We start from the raw sequence: 19,197 nt of genomic DNA on the forward strand, positions 1-19,197 counted from the left end.
CGTTCTTTGTTATTGGAGCAGCGCCTGTGGCTCTTCTCACGGGATTCTCTGCCCACTGTTGCTAGGCAAACTCTGAACCTTTAATTCGGAGCTATAAATAACTCGGGCTCCCATTGGCTGCGACGTCTGCCCAGGTTTCTGTGATGTCAGCTTAAACATGAAAGGGGGGGCGGGGTGGAGGGAAGAAAATGCGGCAACACGCTCGGTAGGAACTGGCTGCAGCCGGTGCTGAAGGAGGCGGCTCCGGGCGGGCGCGGGGCGGGGCCTAGGGGCGGGGACGCGGCCGGCGCGCTGCGGCTTGGACATCCCAGCCACGGGTCTCAATCTGGGACTGGCGCGCGCCGGGTTCCGGCCCGTCTCAGATAGGAAGCCGGACTTGGGCGTTTCTGGCCAACGTCTGCAGAGAAGCACAGACTTTTACAAAGCTTGATCATTTACACGTTAAACTCGAGTACTGTACGGTCATGGTTGTATTCCGATTTCCCCAAGTGTCGTTGTACGAACTTTAAGGCAGAATATGTAAATAGGGAGAGCCACACAGAACAATGTCTTAAAAACTCGAGAGTCCAGAAAATAGCAAATAGTGAGTTTAACCTTTTCTCTTTTCTTTCCAGGATCTGGTGAAAAGCCATTTGATGTATGCGGTCAGAGAGGAAGTGGAGGTCCTCAAAGAGCAAATCAAAGAACTAATAGAGAAAAATTCCCAGCTGGAGCAGGAGAACAATCTGCTGAAGACACTGGCCAGTCCTGAGCAGCTTGCCCAGTTTCAGGCCCAGCTGCAGACTGGCTCCCCCCCTGCCACCACCCAGCCACAGGGCACCACACAGTCCCCCGCCCAGCCAGCATCGCAGGGCTCAGGACCAACCGCATAGCTGCCTATGCCCCCGCAGAACTGGCTGCTGCGTGTGAACTGAACAGACGGAGAAGATGTGCTAGGGAGAATCCGCCTCCACAGTCACCCATTTCATTGCTCGCTGCGAGAGACGTGAGACTGACATACGCCATTATCTCTTTTTTCCAGTATTAAACACTCATATACTTATGGCTTGAAGAAATTACTTAGTTGGGTGAATGAAAGGTTAATCCTTGAATTAGCATGGATATACTGGGACCTCATGCAGCTTGGCAGATATCTGAGAAATGGTTTAATTCGTGCTCAGGAGCTGTGTGCCTTTCCAGCCCTTCCGGCTCCCTACCCCTCACTTCCAAGGGTTCTCTCTCCTGCTTGCGCTTAGTGTACTACATGGGGTTGGGAAGCGATGGAGCTCCTTACTGGACTGCCTCTCTCCTCCCCCCAGGGGGAACTTGAAAGGGGGTTAAAAAGACTAAAATGAGGGGGAACAGAGTTCACTGTACAAATTGACGGCTGTCACCAAAATTCATAAAAAACAGTACTGTGCCTCTTTCTTCTTAAACAGTGGATTACACAAAACTATGAGAGTGACGATGGTGAGAGGTAGCTGGGATCTAGGCTCTCTTACCATGAAGGTTGTTTTGCTTATTGTATATTTGTGTATGTAGTGTAACTATTTTGTACGATAGAGGACTGTTAACTACTATTTAGGTTGTACAGATTGAAACTTAGATGTTTCATTGGCTGTCTGAGGAGGTGTGGACTTTTATATATAGATCTACATAAAAACTGCTACATGACAAAAACCACACCTAAAGAAATTTTAAGAATTTGGCACAGTTACTCACTTTGTGTAATCTGAAATCTAGCTGCTGAATACCCTGAAGTAAATCCCTGTTCACTGAAGTCTTTCAATTGAGCTGGTTGAATACTTTGAAAACTGCTCAGTTCTAGCTAATGAAACGGATTTCCCAGTAGGGGTTTCTGCATATCACCTGTATAGTAGTTATATGCATATGTTTCTGTGCATGTTCTCTACACGGTTGTAAGGTGTCACTGTATTTAACTGTTGCACTTGTCAACTTTCAATAAAGCATATAAAATGTTGATAAACAAGTCTTTTCATATTACCCTGTTAATATAATGGCAGTCATTTCCACACTGTTTCCAGGTAGAGTTAACAATTTGACTAGTAAAATCCTGAAGGGGAGTGGAATGGTTGGACAAACTAGGGGTAAGATTTGACTACATGAAGAAAAGGAAATTGACACATTACCTTGTTCGGCTGATAAGGGAAGAGGCAGTGGAGGGGTCCAGCTCGATTCTGACTACTGTGTGACTTGGACAGGTTGCTTCGCTCCTGGACTGATGTGGGGGTTTGAAAGAGATAATCTCTTACATTCCCCTGTGGCTTTAAAATTCTAAGAGTCCATGAAAATTTTAATCTTCCATTTTTTTGCTGAACTGAGAGGAAGAAGGAGCCTTATTCTGCATATAATTGCAATAAGCAGATCTAGGACAAAAGACGGAAAGTTGGGAAAGCTGATTTCCACTTTAAGAACCCTGTCACTTTGGGTTGGGATGTTTCTCTTAGTGTGGGATGGGTTTCTAGCTCCTGGCATAATAATTTGTTTTGTCTAAGCAAAAGATGATTAGAGGTGGGACCAGATGAGCAAGAATGTCCTTCCAGTTGATTCTGCATGATTGTAAAATAGGCCAACGGCCAAAATTGAAACCACAAAGGAATTCTGAAGCAGATTGGCACCTGGCATGTGAGGAGTGAGCCTGAGGGATCCCACTCTGCAGTAGGAGTCATGTGGGCAACCAATTGCCTGAAAATAGAGATCTGTGCCCACCAATAGAACTTGGAAGCAGATGGTTCAATAGGTTCCTGCACTGGTGTGTGGGGGGACCCTGAGCTGAGAGGCAGGCTTCTGGCTGCCAGGCCTGGCCCTGCAGTCATGAGCTGTTTGACCTTTGGACCAGGAATGGAATCCCTTAGACCCGGGTTCTCATCTGAAATAAGGATTGGATCAGATCACGAAGATCCTGTCCAGACACAGATGCTACAATCCTCTGCTTTTGATGATGACTTTATTCTTCTAACTTTTGGTGGGAGGGTGCGTGTGTGCGTGTGTGCGCTCGTGTGTGCACGCGCGCGCGTGTGCGCGTACATGTATGTGTGTGCGTGTGCTGTTTTTGTTTGTTCATTTAACTTAATGACTAAAATTAGTTTGGTTTTCATCCTAGCTCCTCTGCCAGTTACTCGCTAAGTGACCTCAGGCAAGTTCCTCATTGGTCTCTGTTTCCTCATGCTTAAAATGGGGACATGCTGTCTCCATAGGGGTTTTATGAGGCTAATGCTGGGAAGCTGTCAGCACAGAGATGGGTTCAGAGTGAGGTGGGTTCAAGGAGTATTAACCATTACTATTATTTCTGAGTTATTCATCTGCTTGTTTATGTTTGTATATATATTTAATTTTGAATTTTTCATAGGGATGAAGGTGTGGCAGCTTTATTTTCTAATACCTTTTGCTTAAATATTTGGTAATAGTAGTGGCTATTTAAACCTTACTGTGAAAACACACATAGGAAAAATGTCCTTTAGAATGCACATAGAAACACACCTTTTTTTTCTGTACCAAAAAAATGATAGCAAAAGGCTGCTGTTTCACTTACGTGAATTAGAGAAGGCATTCACTGGGAATTGTCCATGTTTCAGTGTCCAGTATTTTCAGTGTTACAAAAATAATATTGGTGGAAGTGAATGACTACAGGTGGAGTATACATATCTTAAATTATTAATTTCATTACAGAAAATGGTTCTGTGTAAACCAGTGCTATGGAATGCCAGGCAGGCCTGAAGTCCCCGGGCTTGGAGATCAGTTTTTGGCAACAGCTACTGGAAGGTTCAGTAGCTATTTAAAAATGTGCAGTATTACAACATAGGTCTGTGCTTTAGACCAGGTGTTCGGGACCCCAGTGTCTTCAGTGGCGAAGCTTCCTGAGTAAGTGGGGTAAGCAGGAGGACACCGGCTTGCTCCATCTTCCAGTTTCTTCCAAGATCCTCAAATCCAGGGTTCTGTCTGGAAATGTCTGCCTTTTGGACACTGCACAGACCAAACAAGAGCATACCTACTAAGCTGATGTGGCCCACAGGCCGCATGTGTCCCCTCTGCCTTCTGTATTCTGACTGTATCAAGAGCTAGAGTCCTGCCCTACATGGCAACTCACCCTAAAGCTCAAAATAAATCAGTAACATCTCTTCTTTGTGATGAGAGAAAGGGGTCGCAGGCTGTTTAACTATGGTACACAGTAAACTGGTAAGTTTTGTGTTGAAAACCATGTGTTAACTTGCTCAGAGAACACTTACTGAGTACCTGCTACAAGCCAGAGATCGTATATTGAATGAGCCACAGTCCCTGTCCCCAAGGACTGCTCATAAGCTGCCCTTAAGATAAATGAGGTAGTTTATTTTCTGGCAAAATTTGCCTTACGTGATATAATATCTGAATTATTCATTTGTTCTTCCTTCTCAGATGAAATCTTTGGCAGAAATATTTCTGGGAATCTTTTTAGGAACTCTTGTTAAATGAGCGGTGTTTCTTCATGGTGGTATATCCCCTACCACTACATTTTATAGCTAACTCATTTAGGAACAAAGACTGTGTTTGTAGATGTATATCAACAAGCCTATATAACACATAACCCAAATTCCCAGGGACAACGTATATTTCAATTAAAATAGTTTGCCCTATTGTCTCATAAGTACATCCAATTCATGCCCTGATAAGTGGTTTGTAGTCATTGTAGTCTCGGAGACCAAGAAAACTAGACAGTGTCTCTTCTTAAAGAATGAGAATGCAATGGAGACTTTTAGGCTGACAAAATACCGTTTTTTTTTTCAGGACTGAGGGGGTTCTGGGTAGTGGGACTTTCAATGCCAAATCCATGAAGGTCCCAGGCAAACTGCGACAAACTGGTTGCCTAAGATCCCATTTTCTATTCCACTTGGGCACATGCCTGAATTACATCTCCCAGCCCCCTTGGAGTTAGGAGTGAACGTGGGACTCAGGTCTAGTCAATGGATGAGTGATAAAGTGGCTGAAGTCCCCAGACTTGGCCCATGAGAAAACCATTCTCAGTGATCTGCCGGGCTCCTTCCCCTTCCACTGATGGGATGGAGAAGACCTGGCAACCTTGGGAGTGACAGAGCCTTTGTCAGCTGAATCCCTGAATAACTGAAGTATAGTGCCCTCCTCCACGAACCTGGAACCAGGCAGCACAGTTGGATGAGCAAGAGTGTTTCCGCCAGTAGGCATTTTAAAATCTGCTTCAGTGGCTGACGCTTGCTAATATGGAAATCAGTACCTGAAGTGGAGAGATGTCGAAAAACCTTAAATGTGGGGTGTTGACTATGGTTGGCTGATGGTTGGTGATGAAACTAATGGAGGCTAGAGAGATCAAGACCTGTATTGTGAAGTGACAAAATGTTTTGTAAAACTGGCCAGCAATAGCTTAGAAGGCTGGCCATGTGCCTGGTGAGGGCGTAGCTGAGGTACTAGTATGTCAGGACCTGTCACTCTTCACTGTGTTATGCCTCCTATGTTTTTTGAGGAAAAGGTGAGCTCACAAAAGAATTAGTTTATAAGTACAAAGGAAAGAGAAAAAGAGATGCAGAAATTTGGGGCTGTCTGATATTGGAAAAGCCTATTGCTTCTACACCCCCGAGGAGCTGGAAATCAGTAGGGCCCATTAAGCCTTTTCTAAGGTGCTTTATCCCTTTAGCAAAGATCAGACAAAGGGTATGGATTCCCCATATAGGCCTTTTATTTCAGATGACTTCTGGGTGGTCACTGTCCAGTGGTTAGAGGTGGGGGAGCAGAAGTACAGGCATGTGCAGAAAAATATTTTAGGTCTTGCTACTGACACATTAAAATGACTGGAAATAGAGAATGGAGAAGCCTACCAAGTTTTTAAGGAATGTTTACTGCCAAGGAAAACAGAAGCCAACCCAGACTTAATAACAGCAAGAAAACTTCACTGAAACCTTCAAACAACCCTGAGGCCCCTGCACTTGCAGGAGATGGAAGTGGGTGAAGTGAGAGCCTAAAGCTGTCTAGCTCCCAGGAAGAGCATTCTCTCCCAAATCTGTTTCATACATGGCCCTGGGGGATACTGGATAAGAAAAGCCTCCTAGAGGTAAGAGGCCTGCAGTTTCAGAGAACACCTGACCAAGGATTTCTTCCCAGAGAATAGAATCAGGGTCTAATCGGAGAACTTCCCCTATTGTCAGGGCAAAGGGATCTTCTCAATGCCTGCCCTGCAGGATTTCCTAATAACGGAGGGGTACGGCCTACTGTGTGTTTCCCATGCTTCCCATGGGAGTCATTGCAGCTATTGTGCTGCACTCCACCACCGTGCATTGTCAGTGGAGGGGAAGATAATTTGTCTTAGATTACAGGTCACCAGACCTTAGGGAGCTACATTCAGAACTTTGCCTCATCCAGAGATCTTAGGGTTTTGAGCTGAATCTAGTAGCTCGATGGGACTTTGCGTTACTGCCCTGGAGAGGGTGAGTGTGTTCTGTGAGGGCAAGAAGATGAAATGTACATTAGAATCCATTGGCAAAGACAGGTAGGTGTTTTCCAAAAAGCCTCCTCTCTTCCTGGTTACACAGATGCCATTTCCCAGGTTATCTTGCAGCTAAGTGAACCCATGTGATTAAGTTCTAGTGAAATAAATGTGGGCATAAATGTTGTTCTGTCATTTCCAGGCCTGATTCATAAAAACGTCCCATGGGCAATCCTCTATGCTTTTTCCCCTCCAGCCAACTGATTGGAGACTACAGCCACTTTGAAAACCACGTGTTGGAAGATGGCAGAGCCTCATCAGCCTAGGCCCCTGAGTGACCTACTGGAGCAGAGCTCTCGGCCACCTCCCAATCTAGAACTGATCAGGACTGTTACAAGAAAGAAAGAAACAAATTCCTATTATGTTTTCGACATAATTTTTGAGTTTATACACACAAATGGATAAAACCTGAAACAATATTACAAGGAAATATAACCACAGATTAACATAATGCAAGTTGAGCATGTCAGAGTCAAGGGGCAGTAAATAGAGTTAGATGAGCAGAGTATGTCAAAAAGGTAATCTTGAGGTTGACTTCGAAGGAGCTGTAAAATAACACATGGGAAGAATAATTTTTGGCATCATTATAAAAAGCAATTACCTTCCCATGTGGTAGGAATGAAAGAGTTAAGAAAAATTTTTCTATGCAGTGCGAATTGGCCTACTGAACTTGTGAAGTGTAATTCACTTTGAGAAACACCATTGGCAAGGAGTCAGCTGAGATTGGAGGTCACAGTCTGGGGTCCTCAGACTGCATGAGGCCCACCGACCAGAGCTGCCACTCAGATTTTTGTGCGGGTTTTAAAAAACAATGTGAATTAGTGATACCTCTTTTGAAACTGGGGTATTGTTCCAAGTTCTAGCAGCTTTGAGTCTCTATTCCTCTGTGACAGTCATCAGCTGTGCTGAGTCACAGCTGCTGCTCACTTTAGAACCGTCTTGGTTCTCTGGCCGCCATGCTCCTCCACACCTGTGACGGCCCTGTGCTGTCAGTGGCTGTCAGTCGCTGACATGTCCCACTCATCTGGCTACGTACCTGGCTCAGGTTGGCATTTGAGTTGTGTTTCAAAGCCAGACTACAATATCTGGTTTTTAAAATATTGTGGCTTAATTCATTTTAATCCTGCTCTTGAAATTCGTATAATTTCTTAAAGAAGACAACAATTAGATCTTGCTCTAGTATCTGTTGGGTTTTATTTTGCTTATAGATCCAAGCCCTTGGAAATGAGCAGTTATGCATTATCCTTCGTGGATGCATGAAGACCTGCGGTTCTCTTCTGGAGAAAGGAAAATAGAATCCATTTACTATCATCACTTGGGGTCGAGCACTTACTGTATGTTACGAACTTTGAAGACAGTGTCTCATTTGTTTTTCACACCACCCTGTGAAGAAATTATTAACCCATAATACAGAAAAGAGATTAAGTAACTTGACCTGATAAGTATGATGTAAACCAGGTTTGCCCAACATCAAGGAGCATCCTCTTAGCCATCATTTTAGCTGCTCCTTCCTGACATGTGGAGCCTGTCTGGTATCTGTGGCTTCCCCAGAGCAAGCACTCAGCCCATCCCCTTAGTGTGTGCCCCAAAGACGGAAGTGAATCCCATCTTCTTCAGAAAACAGCAACAGACCAGATCCTGCCAAATCCTTCCAGCCTATCAAGTTGCTTGGCTAGTGGGATCCGGTGGAATTCTGTGTCCTTCCAGATACCACCAAGGGCAGATTGAGTCAGAAGGTCCCTAGGGGAATACACACACACACACACACACACACACACACACACACACACACACACAAAGGCAAATCGTGCCACCCTCTCCCTGCCCAGCACAGCTGCAGACAAAGCCACAGCACAGATGAGACAACTACGTTTCCCACACTGATATCACGGCCACTTGACCCAGAAAAGCCAGTGCTGGAGGACTAAATGTCTCTATAGACAATGTTACTATTTATTCATCCATAAACCCTCCATAGTTATTAAGCACCCACAGTGTGCCAAGCTCAGGGAGTCCCTAGGTGCCGTGGGTACAAAAATGAAAACACTTTACTTCTGCTTTTGAAGTACTACCCGAGTCTAGTGGCCAAGACAGATATATTAAGAATTATTGTAAGGCTATATGACACGCCCTCAATATTATACACTGAAGTGTCCTGTGAACAAAGAGGGGAAAATTAAATTGTCTGGGAAGGGGATAAGCGAGGGAAGAAAAGACATAGCTGCAGAGAGGAAGTTTTAGTCTCATTACTAACTTGTTTTGGGAAGAGTATTATCATACCATCTGCTATTGGCTGCCCAGCATGCATTCTCCTTCCTTCCTTTGGGAAACCCCATATGGCTACAGAAATGGCCCTGACTGGCATATGCCACTCACCCGGCCACAGCCCTGTCAGAGTGACCTGGTCCAGTCAGAGTGAACTTGACAGGTGCTACTCAGAATCTCGTCCCAGTCTCTTGTCCCCAGTTTCTCTCTCTCTTTCTCTCTCTCTCTCTCTCTCTCTGGATTGGTAATTTGAAAATGAAACACTTGAAAGTGCTGAGTGCGGTGTCTCAAGCCCGTAATCCCAGTACTTTGGGAGGCCGAAGCGGCAGATCATTTCAGGCCAGGAGTTCAAGACCAGCCTGGGTAACATGACAAAACATCATGTCTACAAAAAGTACAAACACTAGCCGAGTGTGGTGGCACACACTTGTAGTCCAGCTACTTGGGAGGCTGAGGCAGGAGGATCGTTTGAGCCCAGGAGGTTGAGGCTGCAGTGAGCTGCCATCATGCCACTTCACTCCAGCCTGGACAACAGAGTGAGACCCTATCAGAAAGAAAAAGGAAAGAAGGGAGAAAGGAAGGAGGGAGGGAGGGAGAAGAAATGAAGGAAAGGCTGCAATTGTGAGCAGAAAGCTTGAGAGTCCTGCAGGAGCCATTATATGGATCCAGAAGACAGAGGCAGCTGAAGGAAAGCTGGGCTGAGCTGTGCATCTGTGGGCACAAGGCTATTTTCTCCGAACTGGTTTAAGTTAGGTTTGCTGTGGCTTGCAAACTACAGGATCCCTAATGAATACAAGTCTTTTCTCTGTTTACTTGTCAACAAATTGGGATTCTGTTTATTTTTTACACAGAAATAATGATGGCTGCATGCTTTGGATTTTAGAAGGAATAATTATTGTTGCATACTACTTTGAATTCCCATAGTTTTATGGGAATCATAAGCATAATTATCTAGTTATGAGATGAAGAAAGAACTAGAGCTGGCCTTCCAGAGTTTCCAGTTGAATTCATTATCACCCACCTGAAACCATAGATGAAGGACACGTTTTCTGACATAGTTAACTGGTCCTCATGGTTGAGACCATCCTGTGAATGACTCACAGCAATCTACATGGAGGTAGCGTGCAACTCTTTCAGGGGAAGTCTAGAAATCCCTCAGCAAGTAATAACTGAGTGGCTGCTTCTACGATAAAATGCAGACAGCTAACAGGAAAAGGAGAGGCGTGTCGGAGACAGCTATCTTCTTGTGAACACGCAGAAAGGAGTGGAAAATACAGCTGGTTTCCTGTGATTGGGACCCATAGGCTGGAAAGACAGGGCCAGTGAGGCAGGAGTGCGGAGAGGGAGGGCCCAGGGCCCTGCAATCATGCTACTGAGTTGTAGGGGATGAGTACCCTGTTTTAGGAAGAATTACAGACGGTGAGACTGTATGCAGAGCAACCTATTGAGCTACTGAAATAGATCAGAGGCTAGCTAACTGAGGGCCTGAATCCAGCCGCGGGGTGAGGGCAAGAAGGGGTGAGCCGGTGACTCACTAGGACAGAGAGCCTTGTCAGGGTGGGGTCGGGGGGAGGAGCGCGGGGCCCTTCTCCAGTTTCTGGCTCAAGTAATTGGGTGGGTAATAGTGCCACTGCCAGGACAGGAAGATAAAGGGGCAATAAGTCTGACTATGTAGACTGAGGAACCTGTAAGACATGTAAGTGGAGACCTCTCCTAAGGCTCTGGGGCCAGGAGAGAGATCTGAGTGAGGTCAGCAGAGGCTCTGACACTGACCAGCATCCCTTCCGTGCCTTTCTCTTCCAGAGCCCAGCTACACTACAGTCTCCAGCCTCCCTGGCAGCTATGTACAGCCATGTTGCCCGCGGGATGTGAGCAGAACAGATCTGTGCTACTGCAGGCGTGGCGCTGGGGAAACTTCCCACATTCTCTCCTGCATCCAGCAGCTGCCTGGGGGGGGGGGACGCGGAGGACGTGCGGGAGGACAGAGCCAGAGGACCGAAGGAGCCGGCGCTCTCAGGGACTGCGGAGGGGGCCGCCTCCTTCCCTTCCTCCCTCCAACGCACGAGGAACACTGAAGTGAGTGAAAAACGAAGCTGAAATGTGCTGAGCCGCAGAAACTCAGGGCTGGTTAGCGCGGCCCGCTGGGCTTGACTGACACACTGCAGAGGGTGACGGCCAGCCATGGCCACACAGGCGCGGAGGAGCTGCTCAGGACAACGGTAGCCAGCAGCAGAGGGCCCAGGATGGAAGCCCGGGAAGGGCTGGCTGAAAGCTGAGCCAGCAGAGGAGACTGGGAAGGCCAGCCAGAGGCGAGGGAGGGGGGCCTTGAAGGCCTGGGAGGTCCGGGAGGAAGGGGAGGGGCGCGCCATCACGCGCCGGAGAGGTACCGGGGTCGGGACGACCAGAAACACGGAGCGGAACCTAATTTGAGAGGTCTGAGCAATGAGTAGGAGGTGAGGGGGAGCCAGTGGAAATCGGCATTTTAAGGAACTCAGCTACAAGACAGAGAAAAGAAATTGAGAAACAACTAGATGCAGGATCAAGGAGAAACATAGGAAGAGAGGAGACACTGGCACAAGCCTATCAATCACAGAGCTACAGGCTGACAGTCCCCGAGGAGGCGACGGGAAATTGGAACCACACATGGGAGGGGAATCAGGTCTTTTCAGAGAAGGGGCAAGAGAGCGAAGGTCAGTGCAAAGATAAATCAGTCTGCAGGTGCTGGAAACTTGACGTCCCTCCTCCCAACCAAATTTGTCCTCTGTGAACAAGGAAGTGGGGATCTGCCCAGAAAGTTCGGATGGCAAAGGCTGCAACGGAGTTTGAGAAAAGCAATCAAGCTAGAAACACACCCAAGATTTTGGGAAAGAAGTGTTGAAGTCAAGGAATTTTCATTCCAACGGGAAATTCAGACCTTCAAGAATCTTCGCAGTATCTGCAGAAGCCTTTGCCCCCAAATAAGGTGACCCAGAGACCAGGCTCTGGGGGTGGCAGTCTGGGCTGTGCGGAAGGCAGGATGGACTTGGATGAGACGTGAGATCACTGAGTTGCTGACCAAGGTAGTTTGCAGAGAGAGAATTGGACCTGAAGTCCAGCCATGGTCTAAGGGCAGGCAGGGTGGGACTGAAAAACACGAAAGCTGGACTCAGTGGCCAGCTAGATGTGAGGGTCAGGACCGTGGTCTGGGGTGGGTACCTGGGCAGAGAGTGTGGCCTTGGGAGACTCTTCCATCCCAGCAGATGCTGACACCCACACCATTACACAACAGAATCCCATTACCCAGGAGCAAAAGAGCAGTCTCTAAACCACCTCAACTTCTACCCACTCCCTTCTGTTACAGAAACACTGAACCCCAGGGGCATAAAGTCCCTTATCCACATCACAGAATTAATGGCCAAGCCAGGAACCACAAGTGATTACAAAAGAAAGAGAAAAGAGTCCATGAGAGGAAGAAGAAGAGAGGAGGGGCATTCACTCATTCATGCATGCAATCCTCCACTCACTTCTTCATTCAGCAAGTAAGTATAGCCTTCCAGCCACCGAAGCCACAAACCCGAATGTAAATATGAATGGTATCCGCCTTGAAGGAACTTCTGGCCCGGGAGGGGACATCACATGTGTAGCTCGCAGTGGGATGTGAAGGAGGAAATGGTCATTTCTGCCTCAGGTGCTGGAAGATGAGTACCAGGAAAAGCTTCCAAAAAGAAGCCACTTGGGTCAGTGCAGTGGCTCACACCTGTAATCCCAGCACTTTGGGGAGCTGAGGCAGGCAGATCACTTGAGGTCAGGAGTTTGAGTCCAGACCGGCAAACATGGTGAATCCCTGTCTCTACTAAAAATGCAAAAATTAGCCAAGCGTGGTGGTACATGCCCATAGTCCCAGCTACTGGGGAGGCTGAGGTGGAAGGATCTCTTGAATCTAGGAGACGGAGGTTCCTGTGAGCTGAGAACATGCCACTGCACTCCAGCCTTGGGGACAAAGTGAGACCCTGTCTTAAAAACAAAAACAAAAACAAAAACAAAAAGCCAGTTGAACTGAGCATGGAAAGATGCAGAGGACTGAGTGGAAGAGGCCATCTCAGCAGAGAGAGTGGGGATGCCAGGCCTGGCAGGTGGGCTAGGGGGATTGTGTCTGAGCAGTTTGAGAAGGAAAATGGCCCTCCATTGAGTGGGCGAGCAGGTGAGTTCTTCTTGGACGTCATGTTTGGATTGGGTGGGGAATGTAGGAGACAACTGCCAGAGAGCTCCAGGTGCCGCAGGTGGCACAGTTTTGCCATTGGTGTACCTGGCAGATGCCTGTTGGTCAGTGGAAAGGAGAGTCAGCTGCCCAAGTTACTCAGCCTGGAAGTGGGGGAGGCAGAGCTCAGAACAGGCCTGCTGGGCTCCAGGACTGGGGCAGCCACCACACAACAGCACGGAGGGCTCCGGATCCCAGGCGAGTCAGACTCATAAATAACGCAAATGAGAAGTGACAGTGCTAACATCTAGGAGGGAGCATGCTGAGGGAGGAATGATTCACTCCAGCGGGGAAGGGGGCATCCGAGGTGGGATCTTGAGGGTCGCGGAGGACTTAGCGAGGACTGGGAGTCACAGAGTGGCAAAAGCTCTCTATTGGTGACACTGTTAATTATTCTGATGGAATTTCTTCCTTAGGGAGGGAGCATCCATGGATTTCAAAGCAATGAGCAGCTGAAATCTGCGTTTCCTCCAGCTGTGGCTCTGCTGGTGGGCCCAGCCCTCATTCTCTAACCTGCCAGAGTCAGTGATTCTCTCAGGAGGGCGTCTGCGTATTGTTTTCCTCTTTGTCTGGCATTTTAAAAGAATTTTTTTGTTTGTTTGAGACAGGGTCTCACCCTGTCACCCAGGCTGGAGTGCAGTGGTGCAATCTTGGCTTACTGCAGCCTCAACCTTCTGGGCTCAATCGATGCTGAATAGCTGGGCATACAGGCATGCACCACCACACCTGGCTAATTTTTTAATTTTGTTTTTCTTTTTTTGTAGAGACAAGGGTCTCCCTATGTTGCCCAGGCTGGTCTAAAACTCCTGAGCTCAAGTGATACTCCTGCCTTGGCCTCCTGAAAGTATTGAAATTACAGACATAAGCCACTTTGCTCAGCCCTAGCACTTTGTTGATGCTAAATAAGTGTTTATTGAATGAATGAATAAATGAATGGAAAAGGGATATGCAAAAATATCTCTATCCTTCCATTATTAGGCAAATCTTTTGTAACTCTGAGAAAACAGATGGTTTGGTTTACCACAGGGCCCAACACCTAGCTTCTTTCTCTGAGCTTCTTAATGTTTTGTTTGTGTCACAAACACCTTTGGTGTCTGGTGAAACCTATAGAACCCTGTAGAATAAAGTTTTAAATGCTAAAATATTAATATATGGGATCACAAAGAAAACATTTATATTAAAATACAGTTATCTGAATATTTTAAGAAATACATAGATATACTTGTTCATTAACACATTATAACAAGATCTACTCTCAGGTCTCATTAATTACTGCAATTTGAAGGCCATGATGAGGGTAATGACATTTAAACATCTCTGCAACAACTGTAATGGGTCTAAAAATATCTATGATTTTCTTCTGTTGACAAAGTCACGAAACTGCTAACACTAATACAGTCTGTTGCCTGCCGCATTTATCGTCTAAGTGACAATTAAAGATTAGTGAAACAAAGATGCCTTTTTTTCCCCATCCAAATTTATCCAGCCACTGAATTCATCCCTAGTTATGAACTTCCTCAGCATCCTCACCTGCTGTTATTGCAAAGGCCATGGTCGCCGAGGAAGAGCCATACCCCAGACCAGGCCCTTCTGAGCCTGCGACTGAAATCACTGCAGGAAGGTCAGGTGGGATAACCAAGTTGCTGGGCTTTAGAATAATTTTGGTTCCTTGGTTGCAGAAGGAAATGGTAGAGACAAGTCATTTGCTTTGCCTAAGACCATGCAGGATTTGTCTCCAGAAAAACGACTGGGCTCAGACGCTCTAATGGGTTGAGTAGGCTCCTGACTTGGTGGCTTTTAAGCAGGCCTCAACTCTGAATTTTCTCCTCTTACTTCAGCTGACAAGAACTCAGTGAAAGCCTTGTCTGAATACCTTCTGTTACCAGCAGTCAGCTGAAGCATTTTTTTTTTTTTTTTTTTTTTTTTTTGCTCATTTGTCTTCTGGGCTGTGCATCAAATTAGAGATGAGGAGAAAAGAACAATAAAACCTCGAGCTGTTGGAGTGTGTGGAAACACACAGCATTTCTGCATTTGGCTTAACATTTCTGCGGGACAGTTTGGCAACCTTAAATCTGTGCATATATACTTTGGTCTAGTAATCCTGCTGCTAAACTTTTTTCTTAAGAAAATTATTTTTCATAAAGATATGTATACAAAATGTTTATTGGTGTTTTAAATAGTAATAAAAAATAGAGTTAAATAAAATACAAACCAAGCAAAAGAAGAAAAAAAGAAGAAACCATTTGCCATATTACAAAAAGTGCAAGACCAACTGCTGCCAAGATTCAAGAAAATTACAGCACGATAGCAATTTGGAAAGCTAAAACAAATATACATCAAAAAAGCTAGAAACACTTACATGAAATGTGAACGGTGGTCGTCTTTGCCTGTGGGATTCTTGATGAGTATTGTTTTTCTCCATGTGCTCTTCTAGGTTTTCGAAAGTTCTTACAGGGCACATGTATTAGGTAGCTCAGCTAGATGTATTTATTGTTGAGAATGTGAATGCTAAATTTGTGTCTGAAAGAAGGACCAGTGCATTTGCTCTGAAAAATCATTTCTTCACAAAATTAGAGCTCAATTCAAGTCTACCTTCTACCTCCTAACAGTGTGACTTTAATAAGACAATCTGGTTTGGGGGGTTTTTTGTTGGTTGGTTGTTTTTTGAGACAGATTCTCCCTCTGTTGCCTGGGCTGGAGTAGCACCATCCTTGATCCTCAGTGAGATAACTTGGAAAGGTTTGGATGGGAGCTGGCCTGGTAGCTCCCCTCTAAGGCTCCTCCTCCCACTAAATAAGGACAGCAAGCTTGGTGGTGAAGCAGGTCTCCCTCTTACTGCTCTCCCAGCTCCCACTTACTGCTCTCATAAGCAAGCAAGCCTTTTGGGCTTCCCTCTGCACTGGGACATGGAGATGAGAGTGGTGAGTGTCTCCTGGGGCTTAGGGACCACTGGGTTTATTGGGCCCCTCCAAACTCCAGAGCTCTCACTTCCTCCTTCTCACCTGAAGGAGGCAGGGGCGGCAGCAGAAGGACCCAGGTGACTCCAGCAGGGAACACAGGCTCATGTCGCTAAAACTGTAGCTTCTGGAATTTGCTAACTTTACGTGTCTGAAATTCCTGATGCTCTGCTTCAGCCTTACAAACCTTTCCTTTGAGAAAATGACTACTTCTCAGTTGTAAATGATATTTATAGTACCTTTGTGCCTTCACTACCCCAATCTCCAGTGATTGTCTTCATCAGACTAAGCAAACCGTTTGTGGTTCCCTCCAGGACTGTTGGGTCCCTCTGCCCCACCATCAACAGGCAGATTCCAATCACTCTTCCTAGTGTGGCTCAGGGAGGTCCTTCAGGTGAGGATGAGGGGAGGGACCAATGCCTTGGGCTGCATGGAGGCCCCCCTCGGGTGATGCTGGAGGCAGAAGGGAGCTGGGCTCTGATGAGGGAGGAGTTGGTCAGGAGTGGTTGTCACAGGCACAGCAACGAGAAGCCCATGTGGCCTGAGAGCCCTGCAAAAATGAGCCAGCCGGGTGTGTGCAGAGCTGTGCGTTGGGTCTTATGTCCATGCCTAGTCAGGGTTCTCCAGAGAAACAGAACCAATGGGATAAAGATATAGATACAGATGTGGATACGTAAAAGGGGAATATAAGAGGGGATGTATTGTGGGAGTTGGCTCATGTGATTACAGGGCTGAGAAGTCCCACGACGTGCTGTCTGCAAGCTGGAAGACCACAGAAGCTGGTGGTACAATTCAGTATGAGTCTGAAGGCCTGAAAACCTGGTGCCCTGACATCCAAAATCAGGAGAAGATGGTTAAATCAGCTCAAGCAGAGAGAGCAAACTCTTCCTTCCTCTGTCTTTGTTCTACTCAGGCCCTCGGTGGATTGGGTGAGGTCCACTGACACTGGGCAGGGCCACCTGCTTTATTCGGCTCACCAATTCAAATGTTATGGTTTCCAGAAACCCTCATAGATACTCCCGGAAATCATGCTTAACCATCCATCTGGACATCCCTTAGCCCAGTCAAGTTGATCCACCAAATGAAGCATCACAATGCCTCTGTCATTCTTTCCTTCACTCCACCCATGCACCTGTATGTGATGAGATCTCGATGGAACTACTCTATAGGCTATATAGCTCTGGACGTCATAACATAGTTCTTACTACCTGGGAACAGAGGAAGGCAAGTCAACAATCGTCATCTAGAAAAAGTGCTGGGTGAGTGTGAGTTTAAGGGGCAAGCCCACTGGGGCTAAGGAGGAAGTGACCAGTTCTGCTGCAGATGTGGGGAGGGAGGGGATACCAACTGGAAGGAAGGGAGGTGTAAGAACTGGGTCTTGCAGCCAAAGCCGAGGCTGCTCACCGTAGAAGAGGCTGGCAACACAGCAGGCGGCGGGACCCGGGGCTGCCAAGAGAGCTAAGGCAAGCAGGCGGGCCTGTGCCCAGACTCCCCGTTAGGAATCCTGTGTGGACATTCATGAGGCAGTGTGCATTGGGGACCAGGGGGTGGGGAAGGGGCCATAGGTGACACTGTAGTGCAGAGGCCACTTGGGCAGCTGTAGCCACCTGCACTGGCAGGAGGGAGCAGATCTGAGAATAAATATTTAGGAATAAAAGGATGGATGGAATGTGATGGGTTGGGAAAGGGAGGGCCAACAACAACTGGGGCTGTGCGGGCAATCGGCGTGGTCCAGGTCAGGAAGCTGAGTTCAGTTTTAAGTTGATTACGGGACAGCCCTGTGGAGAAACCAGCGGGCAGTTGGTCCTTGGGATCTGGAGCTGGGGTGGGGAGGAGCCTAGGCTGCCGCTGAGCTTTACAGATAACATGGTCCTGGCAAGGGGGCTCTGCCGCAGAGCCAGGCAGCTGGGGGCATCCTAGTGGTCCGCCTACAACTGTGGGCCGTTCCTTTCCCCTCTCTGTGCCTGGCTTCCTCCTCTGTAGTGTGGAGCACATTAGGTTGGTGAAGAGTGAATGACATGTGCTCTGTGCGTGTTAGTTATTCATATGACTGTTTGGGACTCTGCAGGTTGTAAGCAAGCGGTGGCTGAAACCTTGGGTAGATGCAACCACCCAGGGAGAGAGTTGTGAGTGAGCGGGGAGGGGCCCCAGGGCCCCAGGACAGCGGCGAGCCTGGTGGGGAGGAATGTTTTCTCACTTGGCTTCTGAGTATCTGAGGCAAAATGATGTAGAGGGGCTGTGGTTTAAAATCTCTTTAAAATAAATTCTCACCAGATCTATTTCTAAGTATATAAAAAACTGAGTTTTATGAGCAATCTGAATTAAACATTTAATTGTTATATTTCTGAATGTACAAATCAACACAGTACACATAGTACAGGACACTTGGAGGCACCTGGGGACGCTGCTGAGTCCACAACCCGCTGGTAAGGAGCTGTGTGACCCTGGGACGTCGCTGCACTCTCCGAGGCTGTTTATTCACTGCAAAATGAGTCAGTCGGTTTAGAATTGTTGCTTGGGTTCCTTTCAGCTCTGGCCCTAGCTCCCTTCCCCTTCCCCTTCTTCCCCTTCCTCCTCCTCTTCTTTTTCTTTGATGGAATCTTGCTCTGTTGCCCAGGCTGGAATGCAATGGCACGATCTCAGCGCACTGTAACCTCCGCCTCCTGGACTCAAGTACTTCTCCTGTCTCAGCCTCCAGAGTAGCTGGGATTACAGGCATGCGCCACGACGCTCAGCTAATTTTTATACTTTTAGTAGAGACAGGGTTTCCCTATATTGGCCAGGCTGATCTCAAACTCTTGACCTCAGGTGATTCGCCTGCCTCAGTTTCTCAAAGTGCTTGGTTTATAGGTGTGAGCCACTGCACCCAGCTGGATCTAGCTTTAAGGGCAACCAAATGTGAGCCTGGTTTTAGTTACTAGATATACCTGAAAATTAAATGCCGGGTCATCTTTAAAAGCATGGATATAGAGGGCAGGCAGGAGGGGACAGTGGAGTGGACGGTGCTCAAGTCTAGGAGTTGGGCAGCCCGGGCTCTGACGCTAACACTGACCCTGGCTGGTTCCCAGTGTTACCCGAAGCGAGGGTCGGCGGGTCACTCGGACAGTCGGGACCCCGGCCTGGGAGCCTCTGTGCTGGAGGTGCGTACACTCCCAGGACCACGGCAGACACAGTTGCTGCCCTTTCTGTGTTTCCAGTCAGTGGAGGAAGCGAGATACTGAACAAGTCCCAGAAATGAATGAAAAAATTCT

The 19,197-nt window shown here is 47.2% G+C and overlaps 1 protein-coding gene and 1 long non-coding RNA gene across 4 annotated transcripts in view; both read left to right on the plus strand.

Moving 5' to 3' along the window:
• TSC22D1 (TSC22 domain family member 1) overlaps positions 1-1,969 on the plus strand; it is a 146,452-nt gene extending 144,483 nt beyond the window's left edge. For all 3 annotated transcript variants that reach the window (XM_039473408.2, XM_003934370.4, XM_003934367.4), the window contains one exon: positions 615-1,969. In XM_039473408.2, coding sequence (XP_039329342.1) covers positions 615-872 — 258 coding nt within the window. In that variant the 3' untranslated portion in view covers positions 873-1,969. The remainder of the gene's footprint in view (positions 1-614) is intronic.
• An 8,408-nt stretch (positions 1,970-10,377) lies between these two features.
• Positions 10,378-17,459, plus strand: LOC141581640 (uncharacterized). Its single transcript, XR_012514401.1, has 4 exons — positions 10,378-10,448; positions 10,556-10,828; positions 12,093-12,270; positions 16,676-17,459. It is a non-coding gene; the product is annotated as an uncharacterized LOC141581640 (long non-coding RNA).
• Positions 17,460-19,197: the final 1,738 nt, after the last annotated feature.

Source organism: Saimiri boliviensis, chromosome 16 (assembly GCF_048565385.1).
Source record: "Saimiri boliviensis isolate mSaiBol1 chromosome 16, mSaiBol1.pri, whole genome shotgun sequence".
Taxonomy (NCBI): Eukaryota; Metazoa; Chordata; class Mammalia; order Primates; family Cebidae; genus Saimiri; species Saimiri boliviensis.